The sequence below is a fragment of the Perognathus longimembris genome, chromosome 6 (assembly GCF_023159225.1).
Source record: "Perognathus longimembris pacificus isolate PPM17 chromosome 6, ASM2315922v1, whole genome shotgun sequence".
Lineage (NCBI taxonomy): Eukaryota > Metazoa > Chordata > Mammalia > Rodentia > Heteromyidae > Perognathus > Perognathus longimembris.
In genome coordinates this window covers 104,083-117,556 of record NC_063166.1, presented here as the reverse complement: position 1 = coordinate 117,556, position 13,474 = coordinate 104,083, and the positions used below count along the sequence as shown (strand labels likewise).

The window sequence follows — 13,474 nt, the reverse complement described above, 5'->3', positions numbered from 1 at the left end:
AAGTGTACAAGGTAGAGGTGGTATTTTTTATACTATGTAATCCTAAATTGATGACCCTCCCAGTTTTTCCTTCCTAAACTGATTACTCTTCCAGTTCCCACCCCCATCCCTACACATATAGTTCACTTTCAAAATAGTGTCAAGTGAGTACCACTGCTGCATCTGTTTACCCTTTGCCCCTCCATTTCTGTGATTCCTCTTATCCTCCCAAAGACATATAAACGATCAAAAAAGACTAAAAACAATAACAAAGACAAAACTTCTTGTTTCCATTTCCTGGAGTTAATTTCAATAAATATTATTTCTATGATCAGATGCACAAAGGCATTGTGCCTTTCTGTTGCTCTCTTAAGAGTTTCTTCCTTTGGTCTCACTGTGTGTGGATGCCTAGAGTTCTGTATAATTTATCATGTCTCAGTGTATTTTAAAGCTAGCTTCCACACAAGAGAGAAGACATGCAACATTTGCCTCTCTGAGCTTGGCTTGCCTTACTTAACATGATTTGTTCTATGTCCATCCATTTCCCTGCAAAAGATGTATTTCTAATGGCTTTGTAAAATTCAATTGTATATGGGAACCACATTTTTGGATCTGGAGGGCACCTCGGCTGTTTCCACAACTTGGTGATTGTGAATAGTGCAGTAGTGAACATGGATGTACAAGTATCTTTATGGTACATTGGCTCATCATGTTCTGGGTAGATGCCCAAGAGTGTTGGCTGGCTGGGTCGTAGGGAAGATCTATGTGTAATTTTTTGAGGAACTTCCAGACTGTTGTTCAGAGTCATTATAGTAGTTTACATTCCCACCAACAGTGCACATCCCTGCCAACATTTGTTGTTGGAATTCACGATGTTGGCCAATCTAACTAGGCTGAGATGGAATCTCAGAGTTGTTTTGCATTTCCTTTATGGCCAGCGATGATGAGCATATCCTCATGTGTTTCTTGCTCATTCTTACCTCTTCTAAGAAGTCATTTCTTTGCCCATTTAGTGATTGTATTATTGCTTTAGGTGGGGTTGATTTCTTGTGCTCTTTGTATATGGAGACAACAATTGGTTGGATTTTGTTTTTTGATTCAATCTGCTGCTCTGTGCCTTTTGGGGAGTTGAGCCTGCTGATGTTTAGCATTATGATTGAGAAATACATCGTGTTTCCTGCTATATTTTTTTCCTGTAGTGTACTTCTTGCCTCTTTTGTGTTTACTATTCTAGTCTGATTTTTATTCCATATGGTGTTTTCTTCAGATTGATTATATCCCTTGTAGGACTGATTTAGTGTTCACAAATTCCTTTAATTTGTATTTGTCATGAAAAATTTTAGTTTTTTTTTTCAACAAAAAGCAAGAGGAGAAGGGGAAAACACAAGGCAAAATTGAGTTCAGCTTGGTGATTTTCTCTTTATTGATGTACCTCCTACCCTCCCAATTTTGGTCCATTCCATCTGCCCCCAAAGAAGAAGGTAATGAAAGGAAGGATTGTTGGGGTTTTGGATACCCTTGGGCAGTTAGAAAGGAAATAGAAACCAAACAATCACTGGATGTGACAGAGATTGACAGTCAAGAAGTCTAATGCAGAATAGGTCAGAAAGGTAAAAGGAAGTGGAAGAAAGAGAAAGGAGAGATACTCTCCTTCTGAGAGGGGATGGAGAGAAGGCCTTGAGCATTAAAAAGTGTAGGCCCCTGAAGAAGTGAGATGGAAAGAAGATTAAAATTGCTTCAGATCTTTTGATCCTGAAGGAGATGGTTAAGTCAAGGAAGGAGCTACACCTCTCTCTTTGTAGACTCCCCACCTTTGGGCAGTAACTTCACAGACCATAGACACTTCCGTCACTGGAAGCAATGTATAGAGAAAATTCTTCTTCATGGTGTTCCTTGTAGAGCTGACCCATTGTAGCACTAGTAGGTGGAATGACATTGTTCACAAAGAAAAACAAGGCATCATCAGCTTGGAGGTAAATTTGCTTCCTGATCAAGATATAGAATTGACCAACTGTGAGATCAGAAGGCACCAGGTATTTCTTTTTGTCCACATCTACGATTCCAGCTTCAGGAGCTGTTTTCTACTATCACCGTGACCCAGTTGGGGTATTTCTTTTTTTTTTTTTTGCCAGTCCTGGGCTTTAGACTCAGGGCCTGAGCGCTGTCCCTGGCTTCTTTTTTTTGCTCAAGGCTAGCACTCTGCCACTTGAGCCACAGCGCCACTTTTGGCCATTTTCTGTATATGTGGTGCTGGGGAATCGAACCCAGGGCTTCAAGTATACAAGGCAAGCGCTCTTGCCACTAGGCCATATCCCCAGCCCCAGTTGGGGTATTTCTTTCTGATCTTCTGGCCCTCTTGAAGTGGCACTTCTTAAAGGGATGCCCTTCTTTGTACACGAACTTCCTCCTCCCTCCTCCCTGGAACTGGACTGGACTGAGATGTGCAGAGGGAACCCTGGGGAGGTGCAGGATAGGGGGTGACGGCGGCAGCCAGTTGTTAATATTAGCTTTGCTGAGTATACCAGTTTGGTTTGTCAATTATTCAGAGCTTGAATTATACCACTCCAGGCTCTCCTTGCATTGAGAGTTTGTGTGGAAAGATCTGGAGCAATTCTAATCTTCTTTCCATTGTAATAAAGTTCCCCCTTTTATTTTGCTCCATTTAAAAATAATTCCTTGGCCAAAGTTTTCACTGTAATGTATGTAGAGGTATTTTTTTCTTGGATTTTGTCTGCTATGAGTTCTGCTTGCCTGTCTCTCTTGAGATTGGAGAAATTTTTCTGTTATTTTGTCAAAGAGGCTTTCAGTGCCTTTGGTTTTGAATTCTTTTCCCTCATCTCTCCTAATTATGTGTATATATTTTGACATCATCTGCCAACTCTTGAATGTCCCTTTGTCATGTTTTGTTTTTTCCATGCCTTTGATTTTTTGTTCTAATTCCTTTGCTTTATCCTTAACTTCTGATGTCCTGTTTTCTACTTCACTTGTTCAATTGCCTATGCCTTTGCAATAGCGAGATAGAGCTTTTCATGTCTCCTAGCTCTCTTCACTGAAAACCGTCTCAAGGCATTAATTTCATTTTTCATTTCCTTCATTGAGATATGTAATGTTTCCTTCATTGAGGTGTGTAATGTTTCTTTTTACCTGTGCATAGCATGGACTTCTTTTTTGTTTGTTTGTTTTTGTTTTTTTGGCCAGTCCTAGGCTGTGAACTCAGGGCCTGAGCACTATCCCTGGCTTCTTTTTTGCTCAAGGCTAGCACTCTGCCACTTGAGCCACAGCGCCACTTCTGGCCATTTTCTGTATATGTGGTGCTGAGGAATCGAACCCAGGGCCTCATGTATAGGAGGCAAGCACTCTTGCCACTAGGCCATACTCCCAGCCCCAGCATGGACTTCTTTTTAAATCACTTAACAGTTTTAATTACAACTTTAGTGACAAGAAGAATATTTTAATATGGACTGTGGCCTCTGACCATGTTTCTAAATAGTACCTTTTAATAGTTTTGGTTATAAACTTATATAATTCATTGTAAAGAAAAAATTATTTAAAAAAATAAATAAGTTTTGGTACTTGTGTAAATTAGGCAATCAGGAGAAGCAAGAGATAAAGAAGAAGAAAGTTGAAAAAGGAGTTCCTAGTGTGCCTCCTCCTCCTGCTTCTGCTTCCAAGCCTTCTGCAGATCAGATCCGACAGAGTGTGAGACATTCTCTCAAAGACATTCTTATGAAAAGGTAAAAAAAAAAAAAATGATCATGCTATCATAACTGAATTCCTGCTTATGAAAAATAATTGAATTGTTTTTATTTTAAGGCTTACAGACTCAAATTTGAAGGTACCAGAGGAAAAGGCAACAAAAGTTGCCACAAAAATTGAAAAAGAGCTTTTCTCTTTTTTTCGAGACACAGATTCTAAATATAAAAATAAATATAGAAGTTTGATGTTCAATCTGAAAGATCCTAAAAACAATGTAAGTATGTTTTGTTCATGTCTGTGAATTTTCATGCTTCCAACTTTCCTGAATATATAGGAATCTAAGATTGTAATAAAAAGATCTCCAATTTATTAATTTAGATTGTGATTATTGAATCACTTCTTAGAGCTTATAACTCTCTGCATCCCAGGACATTAGGCTGTTCAAAACATGTGCTCAATCCAGGAACTCCTTCCCTAGCCCAGAATATACTTTTTTTTCCCCCTGCCAGTCCTGGAACTTGAACTCTGGTCCTGGTGTGCTGTCCGTGAACTTTTTTTGTGCCCAATGCTGTGTCTCTATCACTTGAGCCACAGTGCCATTTCCAACTTTTTCTGATTTATTTATTGGAAATAAGAGTCTATTCTGCCTAGGCTGCTTCGAATCATGATCCTCAGATTTCAGCCTCCTGAGTAGCTACAATTACAGATGTAAGCCACCAGTGCCTGGCTTCAGAATCTGTAATTTTTAATAAATTTTTTTGCTCTTGATTTATGAATTCTGTAAATATTGTTATATAAGTTTTAACAACTATGCATCTTTCACAGATATATGTGAATTTTCTTTGTACAACCTAAATCATTTAAATACGTTCATTAATAAGTACTTTACAAAACCATAGTTAAGCTAGACATTCTGATTTAAAATCTTGAGATTTTAATTTAAAACATGAGAATAAAGCCTCACAGTTTACATTTACAGGGCTTGAACTCAGGGCCTAGCCACTGTCCCTGAACTCTTTTGCTTAGCCACTTGGTCCATGGTTTCACTTCTAGGCTTTTGGTAATTAATTAGAGGTAAGAATCTCATGGACTTTCCTGCCCATGTTGGCTTCAAACCATGATCTTCAGATCTCAAAACCTGAGCAAGATGCCAGTGGCTTATGCCTATAAATCCTAACTACTGTGGTGGCTAAGATCTGAGGATGTTTTGTTTTGTTTTTGTTGCCTTTCCTGGGGTGTAGACTCAGGGCCTGAGCACTTTCCCTGGCTTCTTTTTGCTCAAGGCTAGCACTCTACCTCTTGAGCCACAGTGCCACTTCCGGTTTTTTTCTATATATATGTGGTGCTGAGGAATCGAACTCAGGGCTTCATGTATACGAAGTGAGCACCTTACCACTAGGCCATATTCCTAGCCCCCGCTTATGAGACTCTTATCTCCAATGACTTACCAGAATGCTAGAAGTGGAGCTGTAGCCCAAGTGGTAGAGTGCCATCCTCGAATTAAAGAAGCTCAGGGACTGTGAATGCAGGCTCTGAATCCAAGTCCCATAACTGACCGCCCCCCCAAAAAAACAATAAGACAACAAAATCCCTAAAACTGAGCACAGTGGTGTGTGCCTGAAATCCCACCTGCTTGGGAAGCCTGAGGCAAGAGGATTGCTAAAAGCCAGGAGTTGACAGCCTTGACAACAATGATTTAGTCTTGAGTAATGAAAGTATTTTAGCTCTAAATATCGTTTAACAATAGAGTACACATAAGTTTTAATCTCTAATCTATTTTAGCCTTTGTTGTATGTAACTTGGAGGAAATCTAAAATCCAAATGTGTGCGTGTATGTATGCATGTGGCAAAGGAGACCTTTACTGATTCTCTTTCACTAGGTAATAAAGATGTATACATTTGCCATCCATATATGTGGTTTATTGACTGAAAAGTAATGTCATATGCATAGGTTATATGACTGTATATAAGATGTGTACATCTGAGGAATTTGTTACTGGTTTTTGTTTTGTTTTTTTGCCAGTCCTGGTGCTTGGACTCATGGCCTGAGCAATGTCCCTGGCTTCTTTTTGCTCAAGGCTAGCATTCTGTCAACTTGAGTCACAGCGCCACTTCTGGCTTTTTCTATATATGTGGTGCTAAGGAATTGAACCCAGGTCTTCATGTGTACGAGGCGAGTACTTTACCACTAGGCCATATTCCCAGCCCTCTGAGATATTTTCTTGAAGTATACTAATAGCTACATACGAAAATTGGACTGTGCACAGATCAGATACTTCTCTGAGCTTTTCTTTAGATCATTTTTGCTTGGAATTGGTTCTATGGTTTGGGTTCCTTCCATTCAAGCCTCTTAGAATAGAAACATGTACAATCTAAAAATGTATTATGTTAAAGATTTTTTTCTGCAGCACATTCCTATAATGTATTGGTTATTATTGCAGAATATATCCATTTAGGACTTAAACTTTTGGATTGGTATATAATGGCTTCACTGTATGTGCTTTCAGACAGACTATGTCCCTGGGTATCTTACTTCCACTTAAGTTTTGCTCCATTGTGCTGAGTTTTGTTGTGTAATCTCTGCATAATAGGTAATATATACAGCTGTTTCCCCTCCTCCCTTTTTTTGAAGTACTTGTCTCTCTTTCCTGTTTTAAAATATTTATAGATATTATTTAAAAAAGTACTGAAAGGAGAAGTAACACCTGATCATCTTATACGAATGAGTCCAGAAGAACTTGCTTCTAAAGAGTTAGCTGCTTGGAGAAGAAGAGAAAACAGACATGTAAGAATATATATAAATGTGTATTTCCTTACCAAAACTTACATTTTGTAGTGATATAAGAAATATGCAGGAGAAAAATCAGTACAGGGTGCATGCTTGGCTTTTGTAGCTCACATCTGTAATCCTAACTATTCAAGAGGATCAGATCTGAGAATTGCAGTTCAAAGCCAGCCCAGGCAGGAAAGTCTGTGAGATTTTTATCTTAAATTAGCCATCAAAAACACTTGAAGTGGGGCTGGGGATATGGCCTAGTGGCAAGAGTGCTTGTCTCGCATACATGAAGCCCTGGGTTCAATTCCCCAGCACCACATATACAGAAAACGGCCAGAAGTGGCGCTGTGGCTCAAGTGGCAGAGTGCTAGACTTGAGAAAAAAAAAAAAGAAACCAGGGACAGTGCTCAGGCCCTGAGTACAAGCCCCAGGATTGGCCAAAAAAACAACAACACTTGAAGTGTCATTGTGGTTCAACATGGGTAGAGTGCTAGCCTTGAGAGAAAAATCTCAAGGACAATGCATAGGCCCTGAGTTCAAGCCCCATGACTGACGAAAACAAAAAGAAATACAGGGCTGGGGATATAGCCTAGTGGCAAGAGTGCCTGCCTCGGATACACGAGGCCCTAGGTTCGATTCCCCAGCACCACATATACAGAAAACGGCCAGAAGCGGCGCTGTGGCTCAAGTGGCAGAGTGCTAGCCTTGAGCGGGAAGAAGCCAGGGACAGTGCTCAGGCCCTGAGTCCAAGGCCCAGGACTGGCCAAAAAAAAAAAAAAAAAAAAAAAAAAAAAGAAATACAGAGTGCCTAATTTGTTCTTCTGATTCATTTCTTCCCTCTTTCTTCTTTTTCTTCCCTTCCCTTCCTCTTTTTTGTTTTCCTTCCTTGTATGTAAAAAGGTTGACCAAGCTTGCATTATACTTCTGGACTGAAGTGACCCTCCTGCCTCAACTTTTCTTGTGTCTAGGACTACTAATGTGCCACTGTGCCCATTTTTCTCTTTCTTACATAATATTTTTTTATATAGGTGCAGTGGCTCATGCCTATAATCCAAGTTCTAGTAGGCGGGCTGAGATGGAAAGGATTGTGGTTTGAGGATGGCACTATAAAAAGTTAAGGAGACTAAATCCTAACTATATATATACTTTTCATAAATATGATCTGAGAGAATTATAGATTTTTTTTCTTGTGCCAATACTAGGTTTTAAACTCAGGACCTTGAACTCTTTTTCAGTTGAGCCATACCACTGTCAATATTGGTAATTTGTAGGGCCAGATGATTTTTCCAAGTTAAAAAAAATAATGTGGTTTTATAATCTCTGGCTTAAGTTTCAAATAGAAAAGGATTTGAAAATTAAGGTTTTTCCCAATCACTAATTTGTTGGTAAAAGCTGGCCTTCATTGCCATGTGTACGTGTGTAGTCACATTAATACTGTGTATTTAGTTGTGTGTGTGTGTTGTCTCACATTTTACTGGAACGTTGTATAGTAAATGCACCATACTTCTTTTGAAAAGTATCTTATGTTCACAACTGCCTAGGTTTTTCAATTAATGGTTGTGATTGGCATGCTGTTAAAGATTAACAATTCTTTGGGTTTGCAATCACCCTGGCATGCTGGGATTGCAGGCATGCATACAGGAAGATTAAATAAATATGTAATTGTTCGGTGAGGTAGCAATCTGTAACTAGTTAGTTAGCTAGTTTGCAGTACTGGAGATTGAACTCAGGACCTGTTGTAGCTAGGAAAGTACTCTACTACTTAACTTGAGTTATGTCTCTAACTCTTCTCTTTAAGATAGGGTTTTAATATCTTTGCCTTGGATATCCTCAGACACTCCATCCTTCTGCCTCTGCCAGTACTTTTTTTTTTTTTTTTGCCAGTCCTGGGGCTTGACTTTTTCTTTTTTATCTTATTCTTTGTCCATAATACTTGTGTTGTAGGCACTAAATATCTATGTAGATCTTTCCAGATGTTTTTTGTTTTGTTTTGTTTTTTGCCAGTCCTGGGGCTTGAACTCAGGGCCTGAGCACTGTCCCTGACTTGTCTTTGCTCCCTGACTTCTCTTTGCTCAAGGCTAGTACTCTACCTTTTGAGCCACAGCGCCACTTCTGGCTTATTTTATATATGTGGTGCTGAGGAATCGAATCCAGGGCTTCATGTATGCAAGGTTAGCACTTTACCACGGCCATATTCGCAGCCCTCTTTCCAGATCTTAGATGAAGGTCAAGATAGCTTAATTTACTATGTTGTATTTCTTCACACAATTTTTCACTTTTACTTTGTATGATTTATCCTTTTTTGTTTTGAAAATAATCTTACCATATCCTTTTCCTCCATGTTCCAAACATGTTCATGATTCATTTCTAATTGGAAAGTGGCCACAACTGTCATCTTCATTGGAGGTCACATTGTTCTTTCCTATTTTTTTGCTGGTCCTGGGGCTTGAACTCGGGCTTGGGTGTTGTCTCTGAGCTTCTTTTGTTCAAGGCTAGCATTCTACCACTTGAGACACAGCTCCCATACCAACTTTTTGGATAATTTATTGGAGATAGAGTGTCATAGTCTTTCCCGCCCATGCTGTCTTTGAATCACGACCCTCAGATATCAGCCTCCTTAGAAGGTAGGATTACAGGTGTGAGCCACTGGACTCTGGCTAGATCCCTTTCCTTCCCCCCCCCCTCCTTTTTTTAAAGAAAGATGCAGTTACCAAAAGTGAAATAAATGAGCAGACCCACTTTTACCTTTCTTACCCTGTTCTTCTCCCAGCTGCTTTTTACTTCTTTCTCTACTGGTTAAATTGTATGTTTGATTGCTGAGCTTATTCAATTGTGAATTACCAGTGTTAGTGCTCAGGCTCTGTCAAGAGACAACGAATAGGGGACTACTGAATTCATTTTCATCTTTGAATTAATTGCTCTTATGGGGTATGTTAGGAAATCAAATTGGGAATCTAACACCAAGATGGTTTAAGAATTAAAGTTCTCCGTGGCAGTTTCTAAAAAGTAGTAAGTTTGCAAACTGATTTCACATGTACATATCAGTTGCCTTCTGGTTAAATTGTACACATCAACTTCAATACTTTGCTAATTTTATTGCATTTTAGTTGTCCTATTAAAATTACTTGTGAACTTCTCACAAATGATACATGGAGTCTTAATTTGTACAGTTCAGCAGTTAGATTGTTGATATTACAGAGAACAATGATGTATAAGCAGCTCATTATTCTCTACTACATCTTTTGTATCAGATACTACCTAAAGAGTAAAAATCATGTATGAGCTGAGCACTAGTAGCTCATGCCTGTAATCCCAGCTATGCTGGAGGCTGTTTCAAAACCAACCTGGTCAGGAAAGTCTGTGAGAATCTTATCTCCAGTTAATCACCAGAAACCTGAAAGTGGAGCTGTTGTTCAAAGTGGTAGAACAAACAAAAAAAACCCATACACGATGATTTGTTTATTTTTAGGTAAGCTCTCATTATTTAAAGAATGTTTGGAGCTGGGCATTGTTAGCTACTCTGGAGGCTGAGATCCAAGGATCATGGTTCGAAGCCAGCCTGGCACAAAAACTCTGAGACTCTTATGTCCAATTAACCAACAAAAAGCTGTAAGTGGCACTGTGACTCCAGGGGGTAGAGCACCAGTCTTGAGTGAAAGCCAAACGAGAGCGTGAAACTCCTGAGTTCAAGCCCAGTACCAGCACAGACACATAAAAATTAAATTTTTATTTGGAAATATATATTTGAAATTAGTTCCCTTTTAAATATTTTCCTGTTAGACCATAGAGATGATTGAGAAAGAACAGAGAGAAGTGGAAAGACGACCGATCACAAAAATTACTCATAAAGGTGAGATAGAAATTGAGAGTGATGCACCAATGAAAGAACAAGAAGCTGCCATGGAGATTCAGGTAAGGCCATAAATAATGCCATGTTCTTACAACAGAAAACATGAGGATTTAGAGAAGATTTATCTAATGCCCTTAAAGTAAAAATAAACTAAATGTATTATACAACCCACTTTATTGTATTGGCTTAATGGCATTTATTTTTCTTTTTTGAGATTTATTAAAATATTGTTGAATTATGTGCATTATAGGCATCTGTTAAACTTGTTATCATGTAGATTCCTGAGGTAGTTTCTAAGCATTAATAGGCATAGAAATCTATAGGTGCATTTATGAGAATAATTTCAGAGCTAGTATAGCTTTTGTATTTTCAATAACAGTGAGAAAATAATTTAAAATGTTAAAAGCTATGAAGAGTAAGGAAATTTTAGTCTATTTTAAGAAAGAATAGCTTTTTAAAAAAAACAAGAAACTTACGAATGTAACATTTTAGAAAAGTATTAGTATATAACTGATTGTCTTTTGTATTGCTGTTTTCTATTAGGAACCCTCAGGTAGTAAGTCATTGGAGAAACCAGAAGTATATGAGAAACAGAAAGAAGAGACTGACTCCATGTCTAAAGATACTACTAGTCAACACAGACAGCATCTTTTTGATCTTAACTGCAAAATTTGCATAGGTTGGAAATTTTGCTTCCTAAAATGTAGTATTATTGTTAAAAGGGGATTGTTTCTATACTAGCATTTGTAATTTTGGTGGGTTTTGTTTTCTCAGTTTTGGTGATATGATATGCACTTTCTTTGAGCAATAGCAGATTAAGGTATGACTTTTCTTCAGGGCTGAAGTATAGTTTGGTCGTGGTATATATAGTATATTCTCTCAGTTGGCTTTACTATATGCGATTAAACTTACCAATCCTTGAATAGTAAAATGACAAGGATTTAAGCTTTATAATGAATATTGGGAGACTTGAACAGCTGTGATGGTACCCTGTCATTTATTTAGTAATTGAAGGAGCAAAGTTGCATTTGTGTTTTATAGCAAACTAAATCAGAAGTTACTTTCCATAGTTCATAACAAATCATAAATTACTTTCATAAGACTTTTTAGAGCTGTTATGTTCAGGTACAGAGGAAGTTTCCTGTGTACTTCCTTTCTATGTAGATATTCATTGTCTCTTCCCTTTTCAGTATCCTTCACCAGAGTGATTATAGTTGCTACAATTAATTAGAATACATTGGCACATGTCAGTCCACCCAGAGTGCATGGTTTATGTTAACATTCACTTTTGATGTCATATAAACTGGATTTGAGAAAATGTAAAATGGCATAATTCTATCATTATAGTATCCCACAAAGTATGAGTGTCTGTGTGTATATGCATATATATGTGGGTGTGTATATATATATTTTTTTCTCTAAAAATCCTCTTTCTCTGCCCATTCATCTCTCTGCCTACCACTCATCAGATCCTAGCAGTATGATCTTTACAGTCTACAAGATTTTGCCTCTTTCATAATATCATGTAAATGCGATCCTATAGAACGTAGTGCTTTCTGACTGGCTTCTTTTACTAAGTAACACAAATTTAAGGTTCCTTATGGTTTTTTGTTTGTCAGTTGGTTGGTTTTGTTTTTTTTTTTTTTTTTTGTGAGTGTGTGTGTGCTGATCCTGGGGTTTGAATTTATGGCCTGGACCCCCTGAGTTTCTTTTTTTTTTTTTCAAATTTTTATTATCAAACTGATGTAAACCCCCTGAGTTTCTTTTGCTAAAGGCTAACCTTTGAGCCACAGCTCTGCTTCCAGCTTTTGTGGTGCTTAATTGGAGATAAGATTGTCTCAGACTCTCCTACCCAGGCTGGCTTTGAACCACCATCCTCAAATCGTAGCCTCCTGAGTAGTATTACAGGCTTGAGCCATGATTGTCTAGCTCCTTATAAGGATTTTATGACTTGATAGTACATTTCTTTTTAGCAATGACTAATGCTATGTCAGCCTTTGCTTATCCATTCATTTGCTAAGGACATTTTGGTTTGACAGTTGTTAGTAAAAAAAAAAAATGTTAATGTGAAGGTTTTTTTTGTGGATACAAGTTTTCATCTCCTTTGGGTAAATACTGAGTCTTACAACTGCTGGATTGTGTAAGGTATATTTAATTTTGTCAGAAATTGTGACCAAGTACCTGTACTGTTTTCTGTGCTCACCAGAAACAAGTGAGATTTCCACTGGTACACAGCATTTGTTTTGCATTTGGCCACTCTAATTGGTGTGTGGTGGAATCTCATTGCTTTAATTTGACATTCTGTAATGAATGAGATGAACATTTTTTTCATATGCTTATTTGTCAGTTGTCTATTTCCTTGGGGAGGAACTCTGTTCTCCAACCCCACCTCAAACACACACACACTTTTTTTTTTTTTTTTTTTAAGCCAGTATTGTGACTTGAACTCCTTCCTTGTACTTTGTACTTGCTTGGCTGGCTTGTTTGCCTGTACCAATAGCCTGGCTTTTTGCTGGTTATTTTGATGGAGTTCTAGGCTTCGGTTCAAACCATGATCCTTTAGATGTCAACTTCCTGAGTAGCTAGGATTATAAGCTTGAGCTACTGGAGCCCAGCCATCACTGTTTTTTTTTTTGTTTTTTGTTTTTTTTTTTTTTTGCCAGTCCTGGGGCTTGAACTGAGGGCCTGAGCACTGTCCCTGGCTTCCTTTTGCTTAAGGCTACCACTCTACCACTTGAGCCACAGCACTACTTCTGGCTTTTTCTCTAAATACGGTGCAGAGGAATCGAACCCAGGGCTTCATGCATGTTAGGCAAGCATTCTGCCACTTAGCCACATTCCCAGCGTCTAGCTTCATCACTTTTTTTTTTTTTTTTTTGGCCAGTCCTGGGCCTTGGACTCCGGGCCTGAGCACTGTCCCTGGCTTCTTCCCGCTCAAGGCTAGCACTCCGCCACTTGAGCCACAGCGCCGCTTCTGGCCGTTTTCTGTATCTGTGGTGCTGGGGAATCGAACCTAGGGCCTCGTGTATCCGAGGCAGGCACTCTTGCCACTAGGCTATATCCCCAGCCCCTAGCTTCATCACTTTTTAACTGGTTTTTCACTGTTCAGTTTTAAGAGTTCTTTATAAGTTCTTAGAGTTCAATAAGTTAAATATGAGTTACTAGACCTATAA

The 13,474-nt window shown here is 38.5% G+C and overlaps 1 protein-coding gene and 1 pseudogene across 7 annotated transcripts in view; one reads left to right on the top strand and one right to left on the bottom strand.

The window, feature by feature from the left end:
* Positions 1 to 13,474, top strand: part of Phf3 (PHD finger protein 3) — a 79,530-nt gene that overhangs the window by 51,979 nt on the left and 14,077 nt on the right. For all 7 annotated transcript variants that reach the window (XM_048347548.1, XM_048347547.1, XM_048347546.1 and 4 more), the window contains 5 exons: positions 3,566 to 3,713; positions 3,793 to 3,949; positions 6,344 to 6,460; positions 10,232 to 10,363; positions 10,845 to 10,980. In XM_048347548.1, coding sequence (XP_048203505.1) covers positions 3,566 to 3,713; positions 3,793 to 3,949; positions 6,344 to 6,460; positions 10,232 to 10,363; positions 10,845 to 10,980 — 690 coding nt within the window. The remainder of the gene's footprint in view (positions 1 to 3,565; positions 3,714 to 3,792; positions 3,950 to 6,343; positions 6,461 to 10,231; positions 10,364 to 10,844; positions 10,981 to 13,474) is intronic.
* On the bottom strand, positions 1,806 to 3,131 carry LOC125353992 (annotated as a pseudogene).